The 22,364-nt window shown below is 47.7% G+C and overlaps 1 protein-coding gene across 1 annotated transcript in view; it reads left to right on the top strand.

The window, feature by feature from the left end:
• Positions 1 to 22,364, top strand: part of GLP2R (glucagon like peptide 2 receptor) — a 972,379-nt gene that overhangs the window by 390,104 nt on the left and 559,911 nt on the right. The window contains exon 2 of the mRNA XM_078654772.1: positions 2,551 to 2,647. Within this exon, the coding sequence (XP_078510898.1) occupies positions 2,551 to 2,647 (97 nt within the window). The remainder of the gene's footprint in view (positions 1 to 2,550; positions 2,648 to 22,364) is intronic.

Below are 22,364 nucleotides of genomic sequence, written 5' to 3'. Positions count from 1 at the left end.
CCGAGGCTGACCCAGGCTGGATGGAGGGCCGATGTCGTCCGGGGCCACGAGGCCGGGTCCAACACATGCTGTGCACTTTATTGACATCTTGTTAGAAATTGTAATAATATCTTATTTGCATATAGTTAGGTGAGAATGTCAGTCAAAACATACTGCTTAAACAAAACAAAACATTGAAATTCACCTTATATCTTTCTCAAGTAACTATAACCCATACCGTAAAGTATCTATAACTTACACACTCGCCATGCGCTGCTAATTACCTCACATATAATATAATTCATGGTATGTTATATCACACCATTGATAACAACATAGCAACATCTAAACTTACATCATTATTGATACAACACAGTGCATGGTGGGGGCGCTAGTTAAAGGTACTTTATGGTACAAGTTGTAGTAATTGTAAAAACTTTTTTTAAACAAAATAATGACTTACCTGCATGGTAAAGTATGGAGTTGTATAAGTACTGCCCCCAGTACTTGTTGATGTAAAAACTGTGGTAGTTACATTGTAATGACAGTGTTGTAATGGAAATATAACGCTGACTCCATTAGACACTAATAGCCACTTCTAGTATTAGGGTGACCACTCGGCTCTTGAGAAAAATTGGGTTGTTGATTGACTGGAGTATGAGTCTTGGTCAAGCAGACTTAACTTCATTCGGACTCAGTCTCTTTTTTGGAAGTCGGAAATCTTCAGCAGGATGAAGCAGGAGGCTGAAGCCGAAGATAGTTTCAGAGGCTCGGATACCCCTTTGTCAAAAGACGTTGAACAGGATTTACTGTTACGGAGAAGAGTATAGTGGGAGCAGCCACAAACTCCCAAAGTCAGTCCGGAGGTCGATACTCCTGGGTTGGATTGACAAGCAGGGTGGACCCCGTCTCTTCTCTGTTTTCAGACCTGTTTTTAGCTGAAAGTTCTCCTCAGTGATAGATTTTGGCTATCTGGACACCTTTAGCATCACAGCAAAGGGACAAGGACTTGTGGGATACCACTTAGGAGTTCACGACTTACCCAGGCTGGGTCCAGGTGTAGGATCAAGACGGTGGAATCGTTTTGTGCCCCAGTGGCTCTGAACAGGAGGCCAGCAATCTAACTCTTGAAGTCACTTTGGCAGTCCTGGTTTCAGGTGAAGTTACAGGGCTCAAACAGCAGGGCTAGCATCTCACGGTTCAAGGCAGGCTTCAGGTAGCAGCCCAGTCCTTCCAGGTATGGCCTCTCAAAGTGCACATCAGGTCACAGAAGCACTCAGCCCTCTGAGAGCCTTTGCACAGGTCCAGCAAGTGAACTGAGGAGTGGGTCTGAGGTCCCTATTTTTATACACATTTCTACCTTTGAACTTGGGATACGTTTCTAGAGGAAGTGCATGGCATGTCCTGCCTCCCCTGTCCTCCCTCCAAGCACAGCATGTTTCATTACAATTTTATAGATACCAAGCATAAGCTGATTTCCTGGCCTCAATCAAATGTTAACACTCAATATAGTAAGGCAGACCAATGTTATCCTATAGGACAGGTAGGTCTCAAAGTAGTGAAAAACACATTTCTGAGTTTTTCAATACAGGAGATCTAAACATTAAAAGAGCATGTTCAACCATTATGGGCTACCTTAGTGCCTACCTTAGGTGTGACTTATAAGTAATAAAAGGGGAGTTTAAAGCCTTGCAAGGGGGTGATATTCCCAAATCGAATTGAGAGTTTAAAACTGCATTTAGGCTGCAATAGTAGGCATGGGACATATTTTTAGATGCTACTTAAGTGGACAGCACAATAAATGATGTAGGCCCACTTGTAACATTTAATTCCAAAGCCTGGGTATATGATATACCACAGTACAAGAGACCTATATGTAAATTAAATATGCCATTCAGGTGTAAGCCAATTAAACCATGTTTAGAGGAGTGAGAACAAGCACTTTACCACTGGTTAGCCGTGGTAAAGTGCAAAGAGGCCTAAGACCAACAAAACAATTTTCAGAAACACAAATGGAGGTAAGTAGTCAAACAGTTTTGGGGAAGGCCACCCAAAAGCTGACAGTTTAGTTTCACTGGGATACCAATTTTCCACCCCAGGACTACCCTATTAATAAGAATTATTTAAATAACAACTGTAATTAGATACAGAACTTCAATTATTTCAATTGAATTGAAACAAAATCCAAGAAGCCCTGTTTTTTTAAAGCCTAAGTCAGGCAAGTGTTTCCACAGTGACATGGAGTCATCTGAACACCCAATGATGACAGAGTCTTGGCTAATTTCCTGGCAGTGTAGACTAAGGCACAAATACAACATGTTGATTACAGTCAGCCTAGCTGAACATTAGTAGTATTTTAATTATAGTGCGGTGGATATTTACGGGACAACATGTAACGCCAATAAAGTGAGTTGCTAGAGACTTTGAGAGAAAGATTCTTGGAACAATCATATTTTGCTTTAAAAAAAAGTAAAAACCTATATTGCAGTCATGTTAATAAATATGATTCTGTAACATAAAAACGATTTCTTAGTAATAACTTTCCTTACTTTTTTATGTTTTATTGCATAGGTTAATGGATCTCTCTTAGAAGATATGACACAAAATTGGTCAGAATATAAAAAAGAATGCCTGAGAAAATTAGAATCTGACATTACTGTTAAAAGCGGTAAGTTTCCTGCCAAATCTTCAAGTACATATACAGAGACACAGGCATTAAGGTTCACAGCTGTTAAATATTTACTTTCCAAATGTGTGTGAACTGCCGTGATTGCTAAGTGATTGATTGATTTGCAGCTTCAATCTGTGTGTGACTTGCAGATTATTGGTTTAAATGCCATCAATCCACACTATAATTTGTTCCTTCTGAGGTCGAAATAAAGAATAACATCCTGTTAGAAATGGGGTCTCTAGTTGGCAATGGCTTGCACCTTGGTCCAAATAAGTACTCTTGCTTCTAGTCAGGATAAGCGGGATACACTCCTAGATAACCCCTGCCCACCCCCTTGGTAGCTTGGCACGAGCAGACAGGCTTATCTCAGAGGCAGTGTGAAAGAATTTGTGAACACATAGAGTAATACAGTGAAAACACTACAAATGGACACCATACCAGTTTAGAAAAATAAGTAATCTTTACTAGACTTAACACAGGACCAAACGACAAACAAGCATTGGAAATGCAATAGGTCTCGGATTTATTTGAGTTAGAGCTAATGGCATTGTAAATGGCAATGTCTTTTAGCCATGTGTTATGGAGTGTATGCATGTGGTGTGTAGTGGAATTATGTGGGTTGGATTGGAATTGTAGCAATGGTGGCATGCTGCGCTTTAGATGAATATGTTTAAAATTAAAGTGCACCATACTGCGATTGCTACAATAGTTAATTGTGGATGCGTTAACAATTGATGTGTGCACTGATGGCTGGTGATGTGTGTGCCTGTAGAAATTGTGCACTGATGGCTGGTGGTGTGTGTGCTTGGTAGAAGAGTGCACTGCCGGCTGGAGGTGTGTATGCCTGGTGGAAGCGTGCACTGATGGCTGGTGGTGTGTGCCTGGTAAAAGCATGCATAGACGGCTGGAGGTGTGTGTGCCTGGTGAAAGTGTGCACTGACGTCTGTTGTTGTGTGCCTGATGGAAGCCTGCACTGACGGCTGGTGGTGTTTGTGCCCGGTGAAAGTGTGCAGTGATGGCTGGTGGTGTGAGTGTGTGGTTGGGTGTGTGGTTGGGTGTGTGGTTGGGTGTGTGGTGGTGAATGTGTGGTGGTGAGTGTGTGGTGGTGAGTGGGTGGTGGTAAGTGGGTGGTGGTGAGTGGGTGGGGGTGAGTGGGTGGTGGTGAGTGTGTGGTGGTGAGAGTGGTGTGTGTGTGTGTGGTCTTGTGTGTATGGTCTTGTGTGTGTGGTCTTGTGTGTGTGGTCTTATGTGTGTGGTCTTAAGTGTGGTGGACTTAGTTCAAAAGAGGGATTACCAAAACGCCAGAAATAAGTACCACTCCGCTTGTACCAAAGCGCGCGCCCTTTATGTTGCAAATAATATCAATCTCGCTTCAAACAAAGCAAAAACTCTTTTCAACACAGTTAAGGAACTTGCAGGTGTCAATACTGTTGCAAACGCCCCCCTCTGAGCACCACACAATGTCAAAACCTAGCATCTTTCTTTACTGATAAAATTGAGAACATCATCCATGCCATAAACTCCCAACCTCTCCCTAACAACTTTCCAGTCGCTCCACTATTAAACCCTCCTGCTTCTAAAATCCTTACCCACTGGCCTGAAATTACCCTGGATTCACTTAAATCTTCCCTGAAGTCCATCAAATCTGGCTCTCCTCGAGACCCCCTCCCCGTTAGTGTTCTAAAAACCCTCGACGACCCAGCTCTGACTATTGTCGCTAACACCCTTAACGCTTCACTCACCCTCTCCACGGTACCTTCTCTGTGGAAGCACGCGATGGTCAGTCCCTTACTGAAGAAACCCTCTGCTAATCCTGAAGTGCTGGCTAACTATCGGCCTATATCACTTCTACCTGCTTGCTCCAAACTTCTGGAGAGACACATTCACTCTGCTCTTACTCTTTTCACCGAGAAAAACGCCCTCCTTCATCCATCCCAATCAGGATTTCGTGCCGGCTTCTCTACTGAAAGCACCTTACTAGGCGTCACGGAAGCCATTAGGAAGCACCTGGATGAGGGCCAAACTGTCGCACTCATACTGTTAGATTTGAGTGTGGCGTTTGACACCATCTCGCATTCCAAACTACTGACCACATTAGATAACAACGGCATTAGAGGTGCAGCTCTTGACTGGATCAGATCTTTTCTGTTACATAGGACCTTTCAAATTACCTCGTCCATTGCTTGCTCGGACACCTTCAGTGCCCCACACGGTGTCCCACAGGGCTCTATCCTGAGCCCCCTGTTCTTCAACATTTACTTTCGACCCCTGGCCGATCTAGCAGAAAGTTCTGGTCTCACCCTAATGACCTATGCTGACGACTCCCAAATCATCTTTTCCCTGACAAAGCCAAAATCCCCAGACCCCTCTCGTCTCAGACAGGGACTCCTGAACATCTTCAGTTGGATGTCCATCAACCAACTGAAACTAAATGGCGATAAAACGGAGGTCATACTCCTAGGTAAAGACAAACATCTGTGGAACCCCTCCCATTGGCCATCTGAACTAGGGACCATTCCAACTCCTGTTGACCATGCAAGAAATCTGGGCATCTGCCTCGACGACACTCTATCCATGAGGCAACAGGCAAACAAAGTAGTCAGTCTTTGTTTCACCATAATGAAATGGCTGAGAAAGATCCTCTGGATGTTGCCCCTTGCAACTCAAAAGACCGTAGTCAACGCATTGATAACATTATTATTATTATTTTTATTATTATGCGTTCTTATATAGCACTCGATTACCCGTAGGCATCTCGGCGCTTGCCTTGGGAACCCGTCCTGGCTTTTTTCCCTGTGAGATACCCGTACTGGGTATCCCCAAGATGAAAGCCAGGCATCCCGCCGCGGGGGGGCCGTAGTGGAGATTAAGCAGGCTGATGCCCAGAGCTGCAGAGTGTGAACCCGTGATTCGAGTAGGCACCGAAGCGAGAATTATCGAGTCCGCTGACCCTGGTCCACGACCCTGCCGCGTCGGGAATTGAACCCTGGTCCGGGCCGTTCTCTGCTTCAGGGTCTGCCTGCTCTAACCAGTGAGCCACACTTCTCCACACCAGTGAGCCACACTTCTCCACTTGACATCACGTCTTGACTACGGGAATATCCTGTACTTAGGATCAAATCAGGCTGTGATCAAAAGGCTGCAGCTCGCCCAGAACTCAGCAGCAAGACTGCTCTGTAACATCCCCAAATTTACCAGTGTATCGAAACATTTGAGGGACTTACACTGGCTCAGGATTGATCAACGCATCAAGTTCAATGCCCTCACCTACATGTTCAGAATTAAAAACTCAACAGCCCCCAAATACCTGCAAACACTGGTCACCCCTTATATCCCTGGAAGGATGCTGCGCTCCCACTCAGGAGCATTCTTTGTGATTCCCAGATACAAATTGGCAAGAATTGGTGGTAGATCTTTCTCTGTCCTGGGACCCACTCTTTGGAACTCCCTCCCAGTCAACATCAGGACTGAGGTAAACTATGCCAGTTTCAGAAAGAGCATCAAGACCTGGCTCTTTAACAAATAACTCTCTGTAACCCTCAAGCAAAATTTTGTGATCAGCAAACCTGTTGTCGGCGCCGGGAAACCCTTCCTGGGTAGCTGTGAGCCATACAAATGGAAAAAATAAATAAATAAATTAGTTCGAGTGTTCGTACCCTGCGCACTCACTCTCACTCTGAAGTCATTCCGCACTCACTCTCACTCTGCACTCACTCTGCAGTCATTCTGCACTCACTCATTCTGCACTCACACACACTCACACACACTCTGCACTCACACAATACTCTGCACGCACTCAACACTCTGCACGCACTCAACACTCTGCACGCACACAACACTCTGCACTCACACAACACTCTGCGCTCACACAACAGTCTACACTCACACAACACTCTGCACTCACACAACACTCTGCCCTCAACACTCTGCCCTCAACACGCTGCCCTCAACACGCTGCCCTCAACACGCTGCCCTCAACACTCTGCACTCACACAACACTCTGCACTCACACAACACTGCACTCACACAACACTCTGCACTCACACCACACTCTGCACTCACACAACACTCTGCACTCACACAACACTCTGCACTATCTCACTCTGCACTCACTCTCACACTGCACTCATTCTGCACTCACACGCACTCACACACACTCTGCACTCACACAACACTCTGCATGCACTCAACACACTGCACTCACACAACGCTCTGCACTCACACAACACTCTGCACTCACACAACACTCTGCCCTCACACAACACTCTGCCCTCAACACGATGCCCTCAACACGCTGCCCTCAACACGCTGCCCTCAAATCTCTGCCCTCAACACTCTGCTCTTAACACTCGGCACACACTCAACACTCGGCACACACTCAATACTCTGCCCTCACACAACACTCTGCCCTCACACAACACTCTGCCCTCACACAACACTCTGCCCTCACACAGCACTCTGCCCTCACACAACACTCTGCCCTCACACAACACTCTGCACACCCTCAACACGCTGCCCTCAACACGCAGCCCTCAAAACGCTGCCCTCACACACACTCTGCCCTCACACACACTCTGCCCTCACACACACTCTGCACACCCTCAACACTCTGCCCTCAACACGCTGCCCTCAACACTCTGCCCTCACACAACACTCTTCCCTCACACAACACTCTGCCCTCACACAACACTCTGCCCTCACACACACTCTGCACACCCTCAACACTCTGCCCCCAACACGCTGCCCTCACACACACTCTGTCCTCACACACACTCTGCACACCCTCAACACTCTACCCTCAAAATGCTGCCCTCAACACGCTGCCCTTACACACACTCTGCCCTCACACACATTCTGCACACCCTCAACACTCTGTCCTCAACACTCTGCCCTCAACACGCTGCCCTCAACACGCTGCCCTCAACACTCTCTGCCCTCAACACTCTCTGCCCTCAACACTCTGCACTCACACAACACTCTGCACTCACACAACACTGCACTCACACAACACTCTGCACTCACACCACACTTTGCACTCACACAACACTCTGCACTCACACAAAACTCTGCACTATCTCACTCTGCACTCACTCTCACACCGCACTCATTCTGCACTCACACACACTCACACACACTCTGCACTCACACAACACTCTGCATGCACTCAACACTCTGCACTCACACAACGCTCTGCACTCACACAACACTCTGCACTCACACAATACTCTGCCCTCACACAACACTCTGCCCTCAACACGCTGCCCTCAACACGCTGCCCTCAACACGCTGCCCTCAAATCTCTGCCCTCAACACTCTGCCCTTAACACTCGGCACACACTCAACACTCGGCACACACTCAACACTCTGCCCTCACACAACACTATGCCCTCACACAACACTCTGCCCTCACACAACACTCTGCCCTCACACAACACGCTGCCCTCCACACGCTGCCCTCCACATGCTGCCCTCAACACGCTGCCCTCACTCAACACTCGGCACACACTCAACACTCTGCCCTCACTCAACACTCTGTCTTCACTCAACACTCTGCACGCACTCAAAACTCTGCACGCACTCAACACTCTGCACGCACTCAAGACTCTGCCCTCAACACTCTGCCCTCAACACGCTGCCCTCAACGTGCTGCCCTCAACGCGCTGCCCTCAACACGCTGCCCTCAACACGCTGCCCTCACACAACACTATACCCTCACACAACACTCTGCCCTCACACAACACTCTGCCCTCACACAACACTTTGCCCTCACACAACACTCTGCCCTCAGACAGCACTCTGCCCTCACACAACACTCTGCCCTCACACAACACTCTGCACACCCTCAACACGCTGCCCTCAACACTCTGTCCTCAACACGCTGCCCTCAACACTCTGGCTCACCAACACTCTGCCCTCACACAACACTCTGCCCTCACACAACACTCTGCCCTCACACAACACTCTGCCCTCACACAACACGCTGCCCTCCACACGCTGCCCTCCACATGCTGCCCTCAACACGCTGCCCTCACTCTACACTCTGCACACACTCAACACTCTGCCCTCACTCAACACTCTGCCTTCACTCAACACTCTGCACGCGCTCAAAACTCTGCACGCACTCAACACTCTGCACGCACTCAAGACTCTGCCCTCAACACTCTGCCCTCAACACGCTGCCCTCAATGTGCTGCCCTCAACGCGCTGCCCTCAACACGCTGCCCTCAACACGCTGCCCTCACACAACACTCTACCCTCACACAACACTCTGCCCTCACACAACACTCTGCCCTCACACAACACTCTGTCCTCACACAACACTCTGCCCTCACACAGCACTCTGCCCTCACACAACACTCTGCCCTCACACAACACTCTGCACACCCTCAACACGCTGCCCTCAACACTCTGCCCTCAACACGCTGCCCTCAACACTCTGGCCTCACCAACACTCTGCCCTCACACAACACTCTGCCCTCACACACACACTCTGCACACCCTCAACACTCTGCCCTCAACACGCTGCCCTCACACACACTCTGTCCTCACACACACTCTGCACACCCTCAACACTCTGCCCTCAAAATGCTGCCCTCAACACGCTGCCCTCACACACACTCTGCCCTCACACACATTCTGCACACCCTCAACACTCTGCCCTCAACACTCTGCCCTCAACACGCTGCCCTCAACACGCTGCCCTCAACACGCTGCCCTCAACACGCTGCCCTCAACACGCTGCCCTCAATACTCTCTGCACTCAACACTCTGCACTCAACACACTCTGCACTCAACACTCTCTGCACTCAACACACTCTGCACTCAACACACTCTGACCCTGCCCCAGCCCAGCGCCCCTCTGTGTCGCAAGAACCATGCCCTGGGAGCAGACTGACCCTGTCCAAGCCCAGCATAGACACAGAGAAGAGGTTGACAGGGAGAGCTCCGTGAAATGGGGCATGCGCGCGCGCCACTGCGAGCATATGTCTTCAATTATCTCTGCCATGACAGCGAGATAATTGAAGATATATCGCCTTCTGGTGCTCGTAACAGACACCAATAGGCCATAGGCGGAGCTATGCAACCGCCTATGGCCTATTGCGTGTTCTGTTTCTAAAGCACAGGCATGCAAAGGCCAATAGGAATGCACCTAGGAATTAACATGCACGAGCAGTATGGAATCTCTAGGTACATTTTGAGAAGCCCTCACACAAGGACTCTGAGCTACCCCCACTGCTGACGCAGTGGCTAGGCCCGAGACCTAAAAATACACAAAACTCTAATCAAAAATAAGTCTTTAAAATTGTAGAAATAGCTTAGTTCAATGTAGATGGTAAATGCGACAATTACTCTCAAAGTACCATGGATGCGTCATGCAAAACAAACAAAAGTGTCGCAGGGAAGTTGATGTGTTAGTTCCTTGCTTTGGGGGAGGTGATGCGTAGGTTCCTTACTGCAGCGCAGGAAAGGTGATGCGTCAGGTCCTTACCCGAGAGGAGGTGATACATTGGTTTCTTACTGTGATCCAGTGTGATGCAACAAGATGGAGCCTCGATGCGATGTGAAGTTCCGGGCAATGCGACAAAATGGCATCTTTGATGCAATGGGACAACGTGGATGCGATGCATGCGCGCCCAACGGCTGTGCTGCGAAATCAATAAACTTTAGAGCCATGACAGGCACTGCAACACGCTCCTCCTGTGATCTGACGGCGACCTCTGTGGCGGCGGCACGCTTCTCCGGTGATGTGACATGCTTCGGATGCGATGTCGCACAGCTGCGGCGGCGGCACCCTTCTTCGGCGATGCGACTGCTGCGGCGGTGACACGCTTCTCATTGCGTCACGCTTACAGCTCCCAGCAAAACGCAGTTTTCTCAGAGGGCCCAAACCGCATTAGGCACCTCTCTGCAGTTAGAATTCCCAGCAAGGAATTCAGGAGAACTGGTGGTGAAGTCTTGTATCCCAGAGACTTCAGGCAGGAGGCAAGCACACTTCAAGCCCTTGGAGATTTTTCTTCAAGATGATGAAAGTTCACTGAGTTTCTTTTCTCCTTTCCCTGGCAAACAAGTAACCACTGCAGGCCAACGCCAGAAATAGCACAGCAAAGGGGCAGTCTCCTCCTCCCGCTTCTTTTGGTTCTTCTCCTTGGCAAAGGGTTCATCTTGATTCCCAGAAGTGATCTAAAGTTCTGGGGTCTGGGCCCAATATTTATACTGCAAAATACTTTGTTCTCTGAAGGCAAAGAGTGTCTTAACCTTGTCGAAACCAGTTCTGTCCTCCTGGGTGCAGCTTCCTGGACGGAGGTGGAGACAGCATTGTTTGAAAGCAGACCTGGCCCAGGTAGCTGAAAAGAAATCTCCTCTCCCTACTCTCTAGTCTATGAGGGCTCAGGTTGGTGAAAGGAAATTCCTCCCCCTACTCTCTATTCAATGCAAGTCCTAAACAGCCCAGCCCTGACCCATCAGACTGCTGGAGCCAAGGCACTCTCCAGATCCCTGTCACTCACAACCCAGACATGGAATACACAAATTTAGCAGAGACAACTGGATGGTTAGGCAAGAAAATACCTACTTTCTAAAAGTGGTATTTTCAAACAAAGAATGTAAAAATCACCATTTACTAAAAGAAGTATTTTAACATTCTGAGTTCAGGCATATTAAACTCAAATTTCTACATTGTTTCCTGGGTCAGTTAGGATTATAAGTTGTTATAATCAAATTGCCCATTCTAGACTATCGGAACAGGTAGACTTGCACTAGTGAAAAACGAAATTGGCTGTAATTCACTATCAGAGCATGCCACACACATCAGGGCATGTCCTACCTTTTATATACAATGCACCCTGCCCTTGTGCCTACCTTAGGGGTGACTAATATGTGGAAAACGGAAGGTTTAGGGACTGGCAAGTGTGTGCACCAATTGACATGGCAGTCCAAGACTGCACACAGGCTCTGCAATGGCAGGCCTGAGCCATACTTTTCAAGCTGCCTCTGTGGGTGGCACAACCAGTGCTGCAAGCCCACTAGCAGCATTTGATTTACAGGCCCTGGGCACACATGGCGCACTGTACTAGGATCTGACAAGTAAATCAAATAGCCAATCATGTAGTCACTAATCCATTACAACAATTTACAATAGGGAGCACTTGCACTTTGGCACTGAATAGCAGTGGCAAAGTGCCCAAAGCATCTATACCAGCAAAAACAAACAAAAATACAGGAGGCAACAGCAAAAAATGGAAGGGAGACCCACACCAATGGTGCCAGTGCTAACACATCCTATTGATAATATGTTACAATGATGAAGCGTGGTCTGTGCAAGAATATATCCTTTTATTCTCTTGCCTAAAGAAACATTGCTGCATCTGTAACTCACAACTCCTGTTCAAATCGCTTTGACTGGTATTCTTCCTTATGCCATTGTTCCACGAATCATCATAGAATACCCCTAACTGCACTCCTGATCCCATACATTGAACACTTTCTAATAAGCCCACAACACGTCTCACCTTCTGATTATAACAACTACTCACACTGAAAACATTTCACATAAGGGCAAATATAATGTATGAACAAAATAACTACAAAGCAACAAAACCGTACTTAGTATACTAAGAATTGCCTTAAAATATAAATACCTTACAAAGAAAACATACAGAACAATTTGTACATAAGAACTCTCTTGAAACTGTTTAATTTACATTATACTATGGGAATAATCTTCTAACCACTTTGGTGGAACCAGTTAACCATTCACTTCTTTCACTGCACACCTGCTCTCCTCATTCACAATTCAATCCTTATTCGCAATTAACCCTGGGTGTAGTTCACGTAGTAGCTCTATGTGTAGCTATGCAAAGTGCACTTCGCGAGCTACGCGAACTGCGTAGTGCAATGTGCAAAATGCTGTTCTCACTGATTGCACAGTGCCGGATGCTTGTCCGCACTGTGCAATCGGTGCAAACCGCATCTTGCACAGTGCGAGCAGTCTTTTTCTGCCGCTCAAGTAGATTTCTACTCGAGCAGCAGCTTTCTCAACGTGGACTGGTAGTTTCTCATCGCGAGCGGTTGCGAGCATATGCGACTACTCGCAATGAGAAACCTGACTTCCCCGCGCTGAGAATCTTGCCGCGAGGTTTATTTTCCATGCTCGCAATCGGCAACTTGATGTGAGGACTGCTACGCGTGTTTGCACTGTGCTACATGCAATTCGCGTAGTGCGAACTAGCGCAAACTTTGCAAACAAAGCAAGCGTAGCGTAGTGCTTCGCTCAGGGTTATTCGCAATGCCAGAACTGTCAGTATACAACATATTCCTACCATCCACAACCTCTTGATCAGTTCTTGAACACAAACTGGGTTGTCATTATCCCCAACATCACCCACCAGCCCGAAATCCTCCAGCAACTCAATGTCAAAATTTGTTTTCCACACCGCACTGGGGCCCAGTTCAAAGTGACTATGGTTCCATACAATACCTTAAAATTTTTCAATTTCACAGAATTCGGAAAAACGTCAACCTCCTCCTCAGGTTCATAAAACTGACTTTCACCCTTAGCAACAAAACCAGGTTTGTGGAAGCAAACCCAATCCCCTACCTTAATTCTCTCAGATTATGTACTTCTCTCAAAATCAAAGTACAATTTACTTTTCCTACAGTTCTCCCAAATCTTAATGTGCACATCTTCCACAGACCATTTTTCGACTAAATGGAAGAACCATCCTGGGGCATATTTTGTCCTAGGATTTCTTCCTCTCATAATAACAAAAGGAGACAACTCTGTTGCTTCATTATTTGTGAGTCTATAAGACCACACCATTCTCACAAGGTGAGTGGTCCAATCCTCATTGCTTGTCATGGCGTCAGTATGGTTCCTTTGATTACGTGGTTAAACGTTTCGATCATACTATTGCCACTAGGATTGTGTAAAGAAGTTATTTTATGTTTCACATCAATACGTTCAATGTAAAGTTTTGCTCTATTTGAAAGAAACTGTACTCTATCATCATTTAAAAGATAAGTTGGAATTTCCTCCTAGGTAGAAATCTGATTAAGAAACTCCAAAACAGAGGAGGAGCTTCGCGCGTATCCAAGATGGACGCGTGAGCACAGGGCTCCCGAGACCCTTTCCGTCTCCCGCATCTATCCTGTAAATAATCCTGATTTGGACGACGGGTACTTATCGCTGATGCCCTGCTGATGCACACACTTTTTCCGAAAATCAAATTGGCCGCCGGGAACCGGACTTACTGCACTTTGAACTTTGCGGCCTCTACCGAAGACCATCCGGGGGCTTGAGTCCCCGAGGTACCCAGGTGGCAATTGAACAACAACGGCTGGTGCGACACGTCCGCTGCCCCTGTGGTACTTTCGGTTTCGCTCTTGGTCATTGTGAAGGCGACTTGCTGCCGATCGGCGCGTCTGCCCTGATTCTGCTGCCAACCCTAGGCCGGCTTTGGATCCTTGCCCTCTCGCCTCTGCAGGCTTGCCACGACGGTAATCATTCTGACCAGATCCCAAAGGTTCCGTCAGAGCTCGTTGCCCATCATGGCGGGCAGGGTGGATGTTGAGAAGCGTACCACCAGAGGCCCATCCCGAGGAGGAGTTGCCCAATCCCAGACTATAGATCGCTTTACTCGCCCAAAGGGATCCCCAGGCGGAGCGAGTAAGATCCTCGAGGAAACTGGTGATGGTGCTCCTGAAACTGAGGAGCCAACTTTGAAGGATGTTATGGGCGCCATTGCAAGTGTTCGGACTACTATGGGTCAGCAGTATGAAACCCTGGCAGCTAAAATAGACACGGTGGCGATCGAAGTCAATCTCATCAGGGCGGACTTGGGGAAAACCAATGAGCGGGTCAAGTCCCTTGATATCAAGACTGCGAGCCTGACCACGGATGTCTCGGATCTCCAGACCGAAGTCCGCAATCTCCGAACGTCCAGAGACCTGTTTGCCCATCGGCTGGATGATTTGGAGAGCCGGGCCAGACGCAACAACGTTCGCAACGTGGGTGTTCCGGAGAACTCCGCGGACTTGTCTACAGACGTCCTGGTGGAAGACCTTGTCTTGAACCACTTGGCGCCGAAGGGCCTCAGTAAACTTTTCACGGTGGAGCGGGTTCATAGAGTCCCTGGTGGGACGCCTAAGCTGGGAGCCGCTCCGAGGCCCATAATAGCCAGGATTTTTTATTTCCGGGACAGGGACGCTATCCTGCGAGCCTCACGTACCAATGGTCCCACCAAGTTTGAGAACGTGTCGATCAGTTTTTACCCGGACTTTACACAGGCGGTGCAGAAACAACATATGGGCTTTACGGGGGTGAAGAGGCGACTCAGGGACATGGGACTGAAATACGCCATGCTTTTCCCGGCCCGCCTGAGGATTGAACATGGAGAACGTGCGTTCTTTTTTGACCGCCCCGAGGTGGCCAGTGACTGGTTAGATAGTTTTGTCGACGCGCCATACCAGCCCAGAGAGTTCGAGGGGCGCCGAAGGCGGCTTGGAAGAACAGGAGTAGTGAGTCTACGCCGGCGAGCCTGACTTTATGGCAGTGGCTCTGTGACTGATATGTTTATATTGTATGGATACCCGGGGGTGGGGGGATTCGGGACTCTTCCTCCTCTGGGGATTTTTCTCTCTTCTTGTAGGTTAGTTTAATGGGGCGACAGGCACACTGCAAGTTGGGGTGGCTTTTTGGTCTACCGCAGGGGTGCAGGGTGGGGGGGGTGTGTTTTGAGGGTTCTTTGGGGGTGGTGGGGGGTCTTTTCTTTCTTGTTTGTATCGAGGCTGCGCTTTGTTCCATATTGGCTGCTATGTGCCTGTTTCGTGGCGGGGGGGCAGAATGTTCACTTCTGGGATGGGGGTTATGGGGCTGAGGGTTCTGAGCTGGAACGTCAACGGTCTTGGTGATAGGATAAAATGGGGGATAGTACTGCAATATTTGAAGCGATGCTCCCCGGATATAGTTTTACTCCAAGAGACACATTTAGTAGGAAATACATGCCATGCACTGAATAGACGGGGTTACCGGTTGGTGGCCCATTCCGGATTTACCACTGGGTCGAGGGGGGCGGGCATCCTGGTCAGGAACTCTCTCCCCCTGGAGATAGATGGCACGGTGCTGGATGATAGAGGCCGCTATGCGGCTATTACGGGTAGGTGGGAGGGGAAGATGATCTCCATATTGTCTGTGTATGTTCCGCCTGGTCTACAGTCTACCACATTCACTGATTTGGGTAGGGTGGTTCTGGGGTTTCCTGACGGCTTGTTGGTAGTGGGTGGCGATTTTAATTCAGTTGTTAATGGAGAGGAAGATCGTAGCCCCCCCAGACTCCTTCCCACATCGCAGCTATGGCTGGGGAACTTTTTGGACACGTTGGGTCTGGAGGACTGTTGGAGGCAACTACACCCTGGACAGCTCCAGTACACCTTTTACTCGGGAGCTCATGGGAGTCTCTCGAGACTCGATTATATCCTCGTACCGGCGGTGCAGATGGTCTCTGTAAGGGAAATCAGGCATTTAGCTAGGGGGGTCTCCGACCACTCCCCACTCTGGCCCACTATTGATGTACAGCTGGGGTCCGGGGGTTGGATTGCCCCGATCAACCCATGGCACTTTCATAACCCCAAAATTAGATCGGAGGTGGTTAAGTGTATGGACTTCTATTTTGCTGAGAATGGGGGGTCGGTGTCCTCCCCTGTCTCCTTGTGGGAGGCTTATAAAACTGTGATTCGTGGTCAGACTCTGTCCTTGATTGCTAGCGAGAGGAGGCGCAAAAATGAGGAAGTGGTGGGCTTGGAAAATGGAATTACTGGGTTGGAGGAACAGTTGGAGTCTGGGGCTACGCCTGAGAGACTGCACTTTTTGACTCTTAAACAGTCTGAATATCGGGCTCTGGTGACTGACGCGGCCAAGGCAATGAATTGTGAGCAACAGGGGCGTTTGTATGATGTGGGTGACAAAGCAGGAAAGTTGATTGCTTGGCTAGACAAACGAGATAGATTGAATCGGGTGGTGCCTGTTGTTGAGAAAGTGGACGGAACGCGAGTGGTGGACCCGGTTGAGATAGTCAAGGTTTTTGCCCAGCATTTTTGGAACGTTTACGCGCCGGTCTCGGGTCGACCGGAGGAAGACTCGCACTTGTTGCTTCGGGATGTCGCGTTGCCTAGCCTGTCAGAATCGGACAGGGAGCTTATGGAGGCGGAATTTTCCACCGATGAAGTTGCGCTCGCTATCCGCTCACTTCTCTCGGGGAAGGCCTCTGGTCCGAATGGTATACCAGTCGAACTGTACCAGCTCTGCCCTGACAAAATGGCGCCGTATCTTTGTCGGATGTTCTCGGCATCGCGAGACCTTGGGTTCCTTCCCCGGGATCAGAGACTGGCGTCCATTGCGGTCATCCATAAAGATGGCAATCCCCGCGAACACTGTCCATTGTATCGGCCGATATCGCTTTTAAATGCGGAGCCCAAGATCCTGGCGAAGCTCTTGGCAAACTGGCTGATTACGGTGATCAGTGACTTGATACACCCGGACCAGTCTGGTTTTATCCCCCATCGGAACACCGTGCTCAATCTTCGCCGTCTTCATGGTGTCTTGGCGAGGGCGGGGTCTCTTAATGAGCCGGCCATCTTGGTTTCTCATGATGCCTCGATGGCCTTCGACACGGTGGAATGGCCATATCTGTGGGCTGCTCTTGCTAAGTTTGGCTTTGGCCCTAAGTTCATTGAGTGGGTCAGGCTCCTGTATGAGCGACCGCTGGCTTAGGTGGTGGTCAACGGCAGGGCCTCGGAACCCTTTGTTCTCGGACGCGGCACGAGGCAGGGGTGCCCTTTGTCGCCGCTCCTATTTGCGCTTGCCCTCGAACCCCTTGCTGCGTGGCTCCGCTGGGAGCCCTCGCTAAAGGGCATTCGATGGTCCCCTGACTTCGAGGATCGTATATCACTATATGCTGACGACATATTGTTGTACTTGACCTCTCCCCGTAAGTCACTGGGAGTACTCTTCGACGTCTTGAGTTCCTTTGGGAGGAACTCCGGTTTGGTTATCAATTGGGCCAAGTCCTGTATCTGCCCACTCACTGGAGAATCACCTTCTCTGCCCCGCGTTTGCCCGATCCCCGTTTCTAGAGGTGGTTTTAAATACTTGGGGATTTGCATCTCATTGGACCCCGCTGTACGATATGAGCGGAATCTATTACCTCCGCTTGTCCGGCTTAGGTCAGATGTTGCGGCGTGGTGTGGCTTGCCTCTGTCCCCCTTGGGAAGAGCGGCCCTGTTCAAGATGATGTCTCTTCCCCGCTTCCTGTACGCCGTCCAAAACACACTTGATCTGATGCCGGCTAGCTATTTTCGTGAAATTGAGAACCTCCAGAGGAGACTAGTGTGGGGCGGGCGGCCCGCATTGCATTGGCAAAGTTGACTTTGCCCTGGTACGAAGGTGGTATAGCGTTGCCTGATATTAAAAGATACTACTGGGCATCTCAATTGAGCGCTGTTAACCATGCCAGGTACGGTCCTGTTCTGAATCCCGCATTCGAGATGGATAGGTGGCAACTGCCCGGGGGCGACTATAATAGAGCGCTCTACTCTAGGGCTGCCAGGAAGAACCTGACGGGTCCCACTGGGGTGGCGGTGCGAGTGTGGGGTAGTGCAACTACGGCTACGGGGTGGACGGATAGGCTGACTAGAGCGACCCCCTATATGCTGCGGAGAGACTGTGTGGTCTATGGACGTCGAAGGGATTCGATAGATGGGACCTTATTGGCATCAGCAAAGTGGGTGACTTTTTGGCCAAAAATAGAGTTAAGACTTTTGATGAACTGAAGCGGGAGTATAAATTGAGTGATAAAGAATATTTCCGATATCTCCAGGTACGTCACGCACTTGAATCGGTTTTCCCACCTGGATCTACCATCCCGGAGTCTTCTCCCCTGGAGGACAGAGTGCTGGACGGGCACGTCCCTGACAGCACTATCTCTCTTATCTATAAAAAACTCATCAATGACCGTTCGGACCTCCTTATACAGCTTCGGGGTGCGTGGACTGGCGATGGCCTGGAATTGGACGATGAAGACTGGCAGGCTGCGATATCCTCTCCTAAAGAGGTCGCGATTCCGGCGCGTCTCCGACTGGTACAGCTGAAGATTCTGCACCGAGTCTATGTCACGGGTCCACGATTGATGCATATGGGTTATTCTGCGGATGGGCTGTGTAGACGCGGCTGTGGTATGCTTGCTACCTTCCTCCACATTATAGGGGAATGTCCGGAGGTAGTGGTTTTTTGGACTCAAGTGCATGCGGTGATGGGTGAGGTGACGGGCGTTGGGTTATTGCCTGAGGCCAGACGCTGTTTGCTGAACATCTGGGAGCCGAATGACTGCACTGTTGCTCAGACTCAATGGGTCACGCTGGGCAACATGGTTGCGAAAAGGGACATTGCTCAATTGTGGGGATCTCAGAGGGCGCCATCAGTCCTCACCTGGAAGGAAAACATGGACTGGTGCATGTTCAGAGAAAAGATCGTGTATGTTTCCCGTGGTAGACCCAGGAATAGGGCAGGATATGGGGTCAATGGAATTCATACCAAGGAGAGATATGCGCTCCCCCCCTACTGCAGCTCTCGACACTCCTCAATCTCCTTGACTGTGCGTTTTAGTTTCCCAGTTTCCCGTTGTGTGTGATGTGTTGCTTGCTCTCTGCCCCCCCCCCCCCCCTTCTGCTAGGGTCGCTCCTTCTTCTTTGCACTGATTATTGTTCACCATCTCCCCTTGCCATATGAGACAATCATTACATTGCAAGGTACCGCCTCGACTCTTTTTTATGTTTTAGTTTTTGTTGTTTATCTTGTATAAAATGTGAAACCTTTTATTTATCCTCTTATTGCCACAAGCTCTAGATAACATCGTGCTTTTTCGCTGCCCGGCCTTCGGGTTGTCGGCTGATGAGCTGTGTCGTATTGTACTACTGTTAATGCGTATAACTGGCTGGCCCTGGTGGTTTTAGGCCTGTAACTGTATTCCTTTTCTTACAAATAAAGGTTTAAAAAAAAAAAAAAAAAAGAAACTCCAAAACAGAATCGGAATCAGCATCATCCACAACTTTTACAATGGGCAAATCCACAAGAACTACATTATACTTCTGAAGATTCCCAATAGGCTCCTCAACATCTATAGCAACAGCTTCCCATGGATGTTCAGGAATCGTTCCCTTACTCATTAGAGGCTTTAAAGCTTGCAATGATTTATCTGCCTTGGCACAATTTGGACATTCTCTCAAAAATGTTTACATAGCCCGATTCGAACTAGGCTACAAACAAAATGTCACTGGTGAGATACTTCTACCGATTCCTGAATACCCTTGTGACCTAAACTAATAGCCATGTCCCTTAAGGTATGTGGGGGTATAACTCTTTGTCCTCTCAAAATTGTATCAATGTCTACCGATAACTCAGACCTAACCTCCCAAAATGGTCTAATGGTGTGTTCGAAAGATGGTAAATCACTATTGTTTACTATTGCAACCTGACATCTATTCCAGCAATCATCTTCACATTCTTCTAGGTAAAGTGGAATTCTTGACAAAAAAACAACCACAGCATTGTCTTTGCCAGGTACATACACTACTTTGTAGTTATAATCTTGCATGTGCATAGATTACTTACCCAATCTGGCAGATGTGTTTAAAGTGCTTTCTGAACCCAAAAACTTAACAAGAGGTTTATGATAACAATGTATAATGCTCCCAAACAAATGCTCCAAAATGCTCCAAAGCCCAAGTGCAAGCTATTGTTTCATGCTCAGTGATTGGGTATTTCTTTTTAGCAGCTGACAATGAATTTGAAGCATATGCAATTACATATTATTTCACTGGTTTATCAATTTGTGTTAGTGCTGCACCCAAACCTTTATTGCTGGCATTACTTGTAATAGTGCTGTCTGCTTTCAGATCAAAACATTTCAAAGCTTGTACGTTAGCAGTAGCAGCTGTAATAGTGCAGAAATCTGCTTCACACTGGGCAGAACTTTCAAATTTGTCTTTGGTTTTCAATAATTGCCTTATATGATATGTTTTCTCGGGAAACCCTGGAAATATATTTTGCACAGTATTCCATCAACACCAGAAAAGACAGTATATAATCCTTACTAGTTGGAGATGCTAACTTCTCCACAGTTCTATCTAAACATGGTTTGGATTTAATACCATTCTCACTTATCACATGAGCAAAATAAGTCACACTTTTCTCAACAAATTTGGACTTACAAAATCCCACAGGCATCCCCTTTGTTTCTAGTAATCTGTCATCATGTTCTTTTCTGCTTTGTCCATAGACTAAAATGACACCTTGAAAAAATGCTTACGCCATCTCACTACCTAACAATTGAAACAATTAGTGTGGCAAAATGTCTGCCACTGATGCTAAGCCAAATGACTTATGCTTAAATTGGAAACATCCTTCCGGAGTGATAAATGATGTAAGTATTCTAGAGTGAAGTGGTAAAGAAATCTGGTAGTAGGCTGAAGACAAATCAATGGTGTAGAACCATTTAGCATCCTTCAGACATGTTACCATCTCATTGATCTTTGGTAGAGGGAACTGGTCTACAATTATGTTGTCATTTAAATGGCGTAAGTTGACATACAATGTGATTTTGCTATTGCTTCGTCAAGCCACCACCAAGGGAGAAACCTAATCTTATGTCTCTGTTGGTTCAACCATCCCCAAAGCAACTAGTATCCCTAATTCCTTGTAAACGTCTTCCCGAATCTTAAGAAGAATGTCCCTTTCTTTGTGTGCCTTAGTTTTTGTATCTTCCTTTAAGAGAATTCTATGTTCGAATCATTTTAAGCTTCCCAAATTGCCACTAAAACATTCCAGAAACCTTCAGAGCATAACCTCACCAACAAACATGCATGCCATCAACTACTACTACTACCACTTACTATTTGGATCAAGTATAATATGCAAGTTCTTCTGAAAAAACAAACCCAAAACAGGAGGTCCCTTCTTGGCAAAGAGTATTTCCATTGTTTAACACAAAAGTGAATCCTGTAAGCCTACCATATTAATGCGTTCTCCACTGTACCCTTCTGGATTATTGTCAGGTATTATTAAATATCTCCCAACCTTATCCATAAATTCTTCACTCCACATATCCTCATTAATATTAGTGTATGGTAAACCTGAATCAGCAAGACATTTCAAGGACACACTGCTAATAGTCATCCAACACTCTGGTTTGTTTTCTGTAGAATTTCTTTCAATATTTAAGATAAACTACCACAAAGACTCACCAGTTATTACAGTTCTCATCTTCACACTCTGATGAATTCAACTCTTCACTATTTGCCATATCACTCACACATTTGAAAGTTTTCCCCCACTCATACACACTTTCGCAAAATATCAAATATTACCACAGTTACTAAACTTCTGTTATTTTGCAGGACAAATCTTTCTGAAAGCCAGATGTGTCCTATTGTCAAAACAGTAACACCAGGCCTGAGCTTTAGTTTTCTGTAGAACGTCGATGGGCTCACTAGAATTCCTGTTTTTATTCTGGCGCTTCCCCACTGTTTCACACTCTTTCACCTCCTGCTTTAAAGTCACAGCAGACCTCCTAGAAGTTTCAGCTTTTCCCACAATAGCTAGTACATCATTTAAAGCAACATCCCTACTGACCCACAGCCATTCCAGAATAGCGGGATTAATAGC

This window comes from Lissotriton helveticus, chromosome 7 (genome assembly GCF_964261635.1).
Source record: "Lissotriton helveticus chromosome 7, aLisHel1.1, whole genome shotgun sequence".
Taxonomy (NCBI): Eukaryota; Metazoa; Chordata; class Amphibia; order Caudata; family Salamandridae; genus Lissotriton; species Lissotriton helveticus.
The sequence above is the reverse complement of the archived record's forward strand: the minus strand, read 5'-3'. Positions and strand labels throughout refer to the sequence as shown.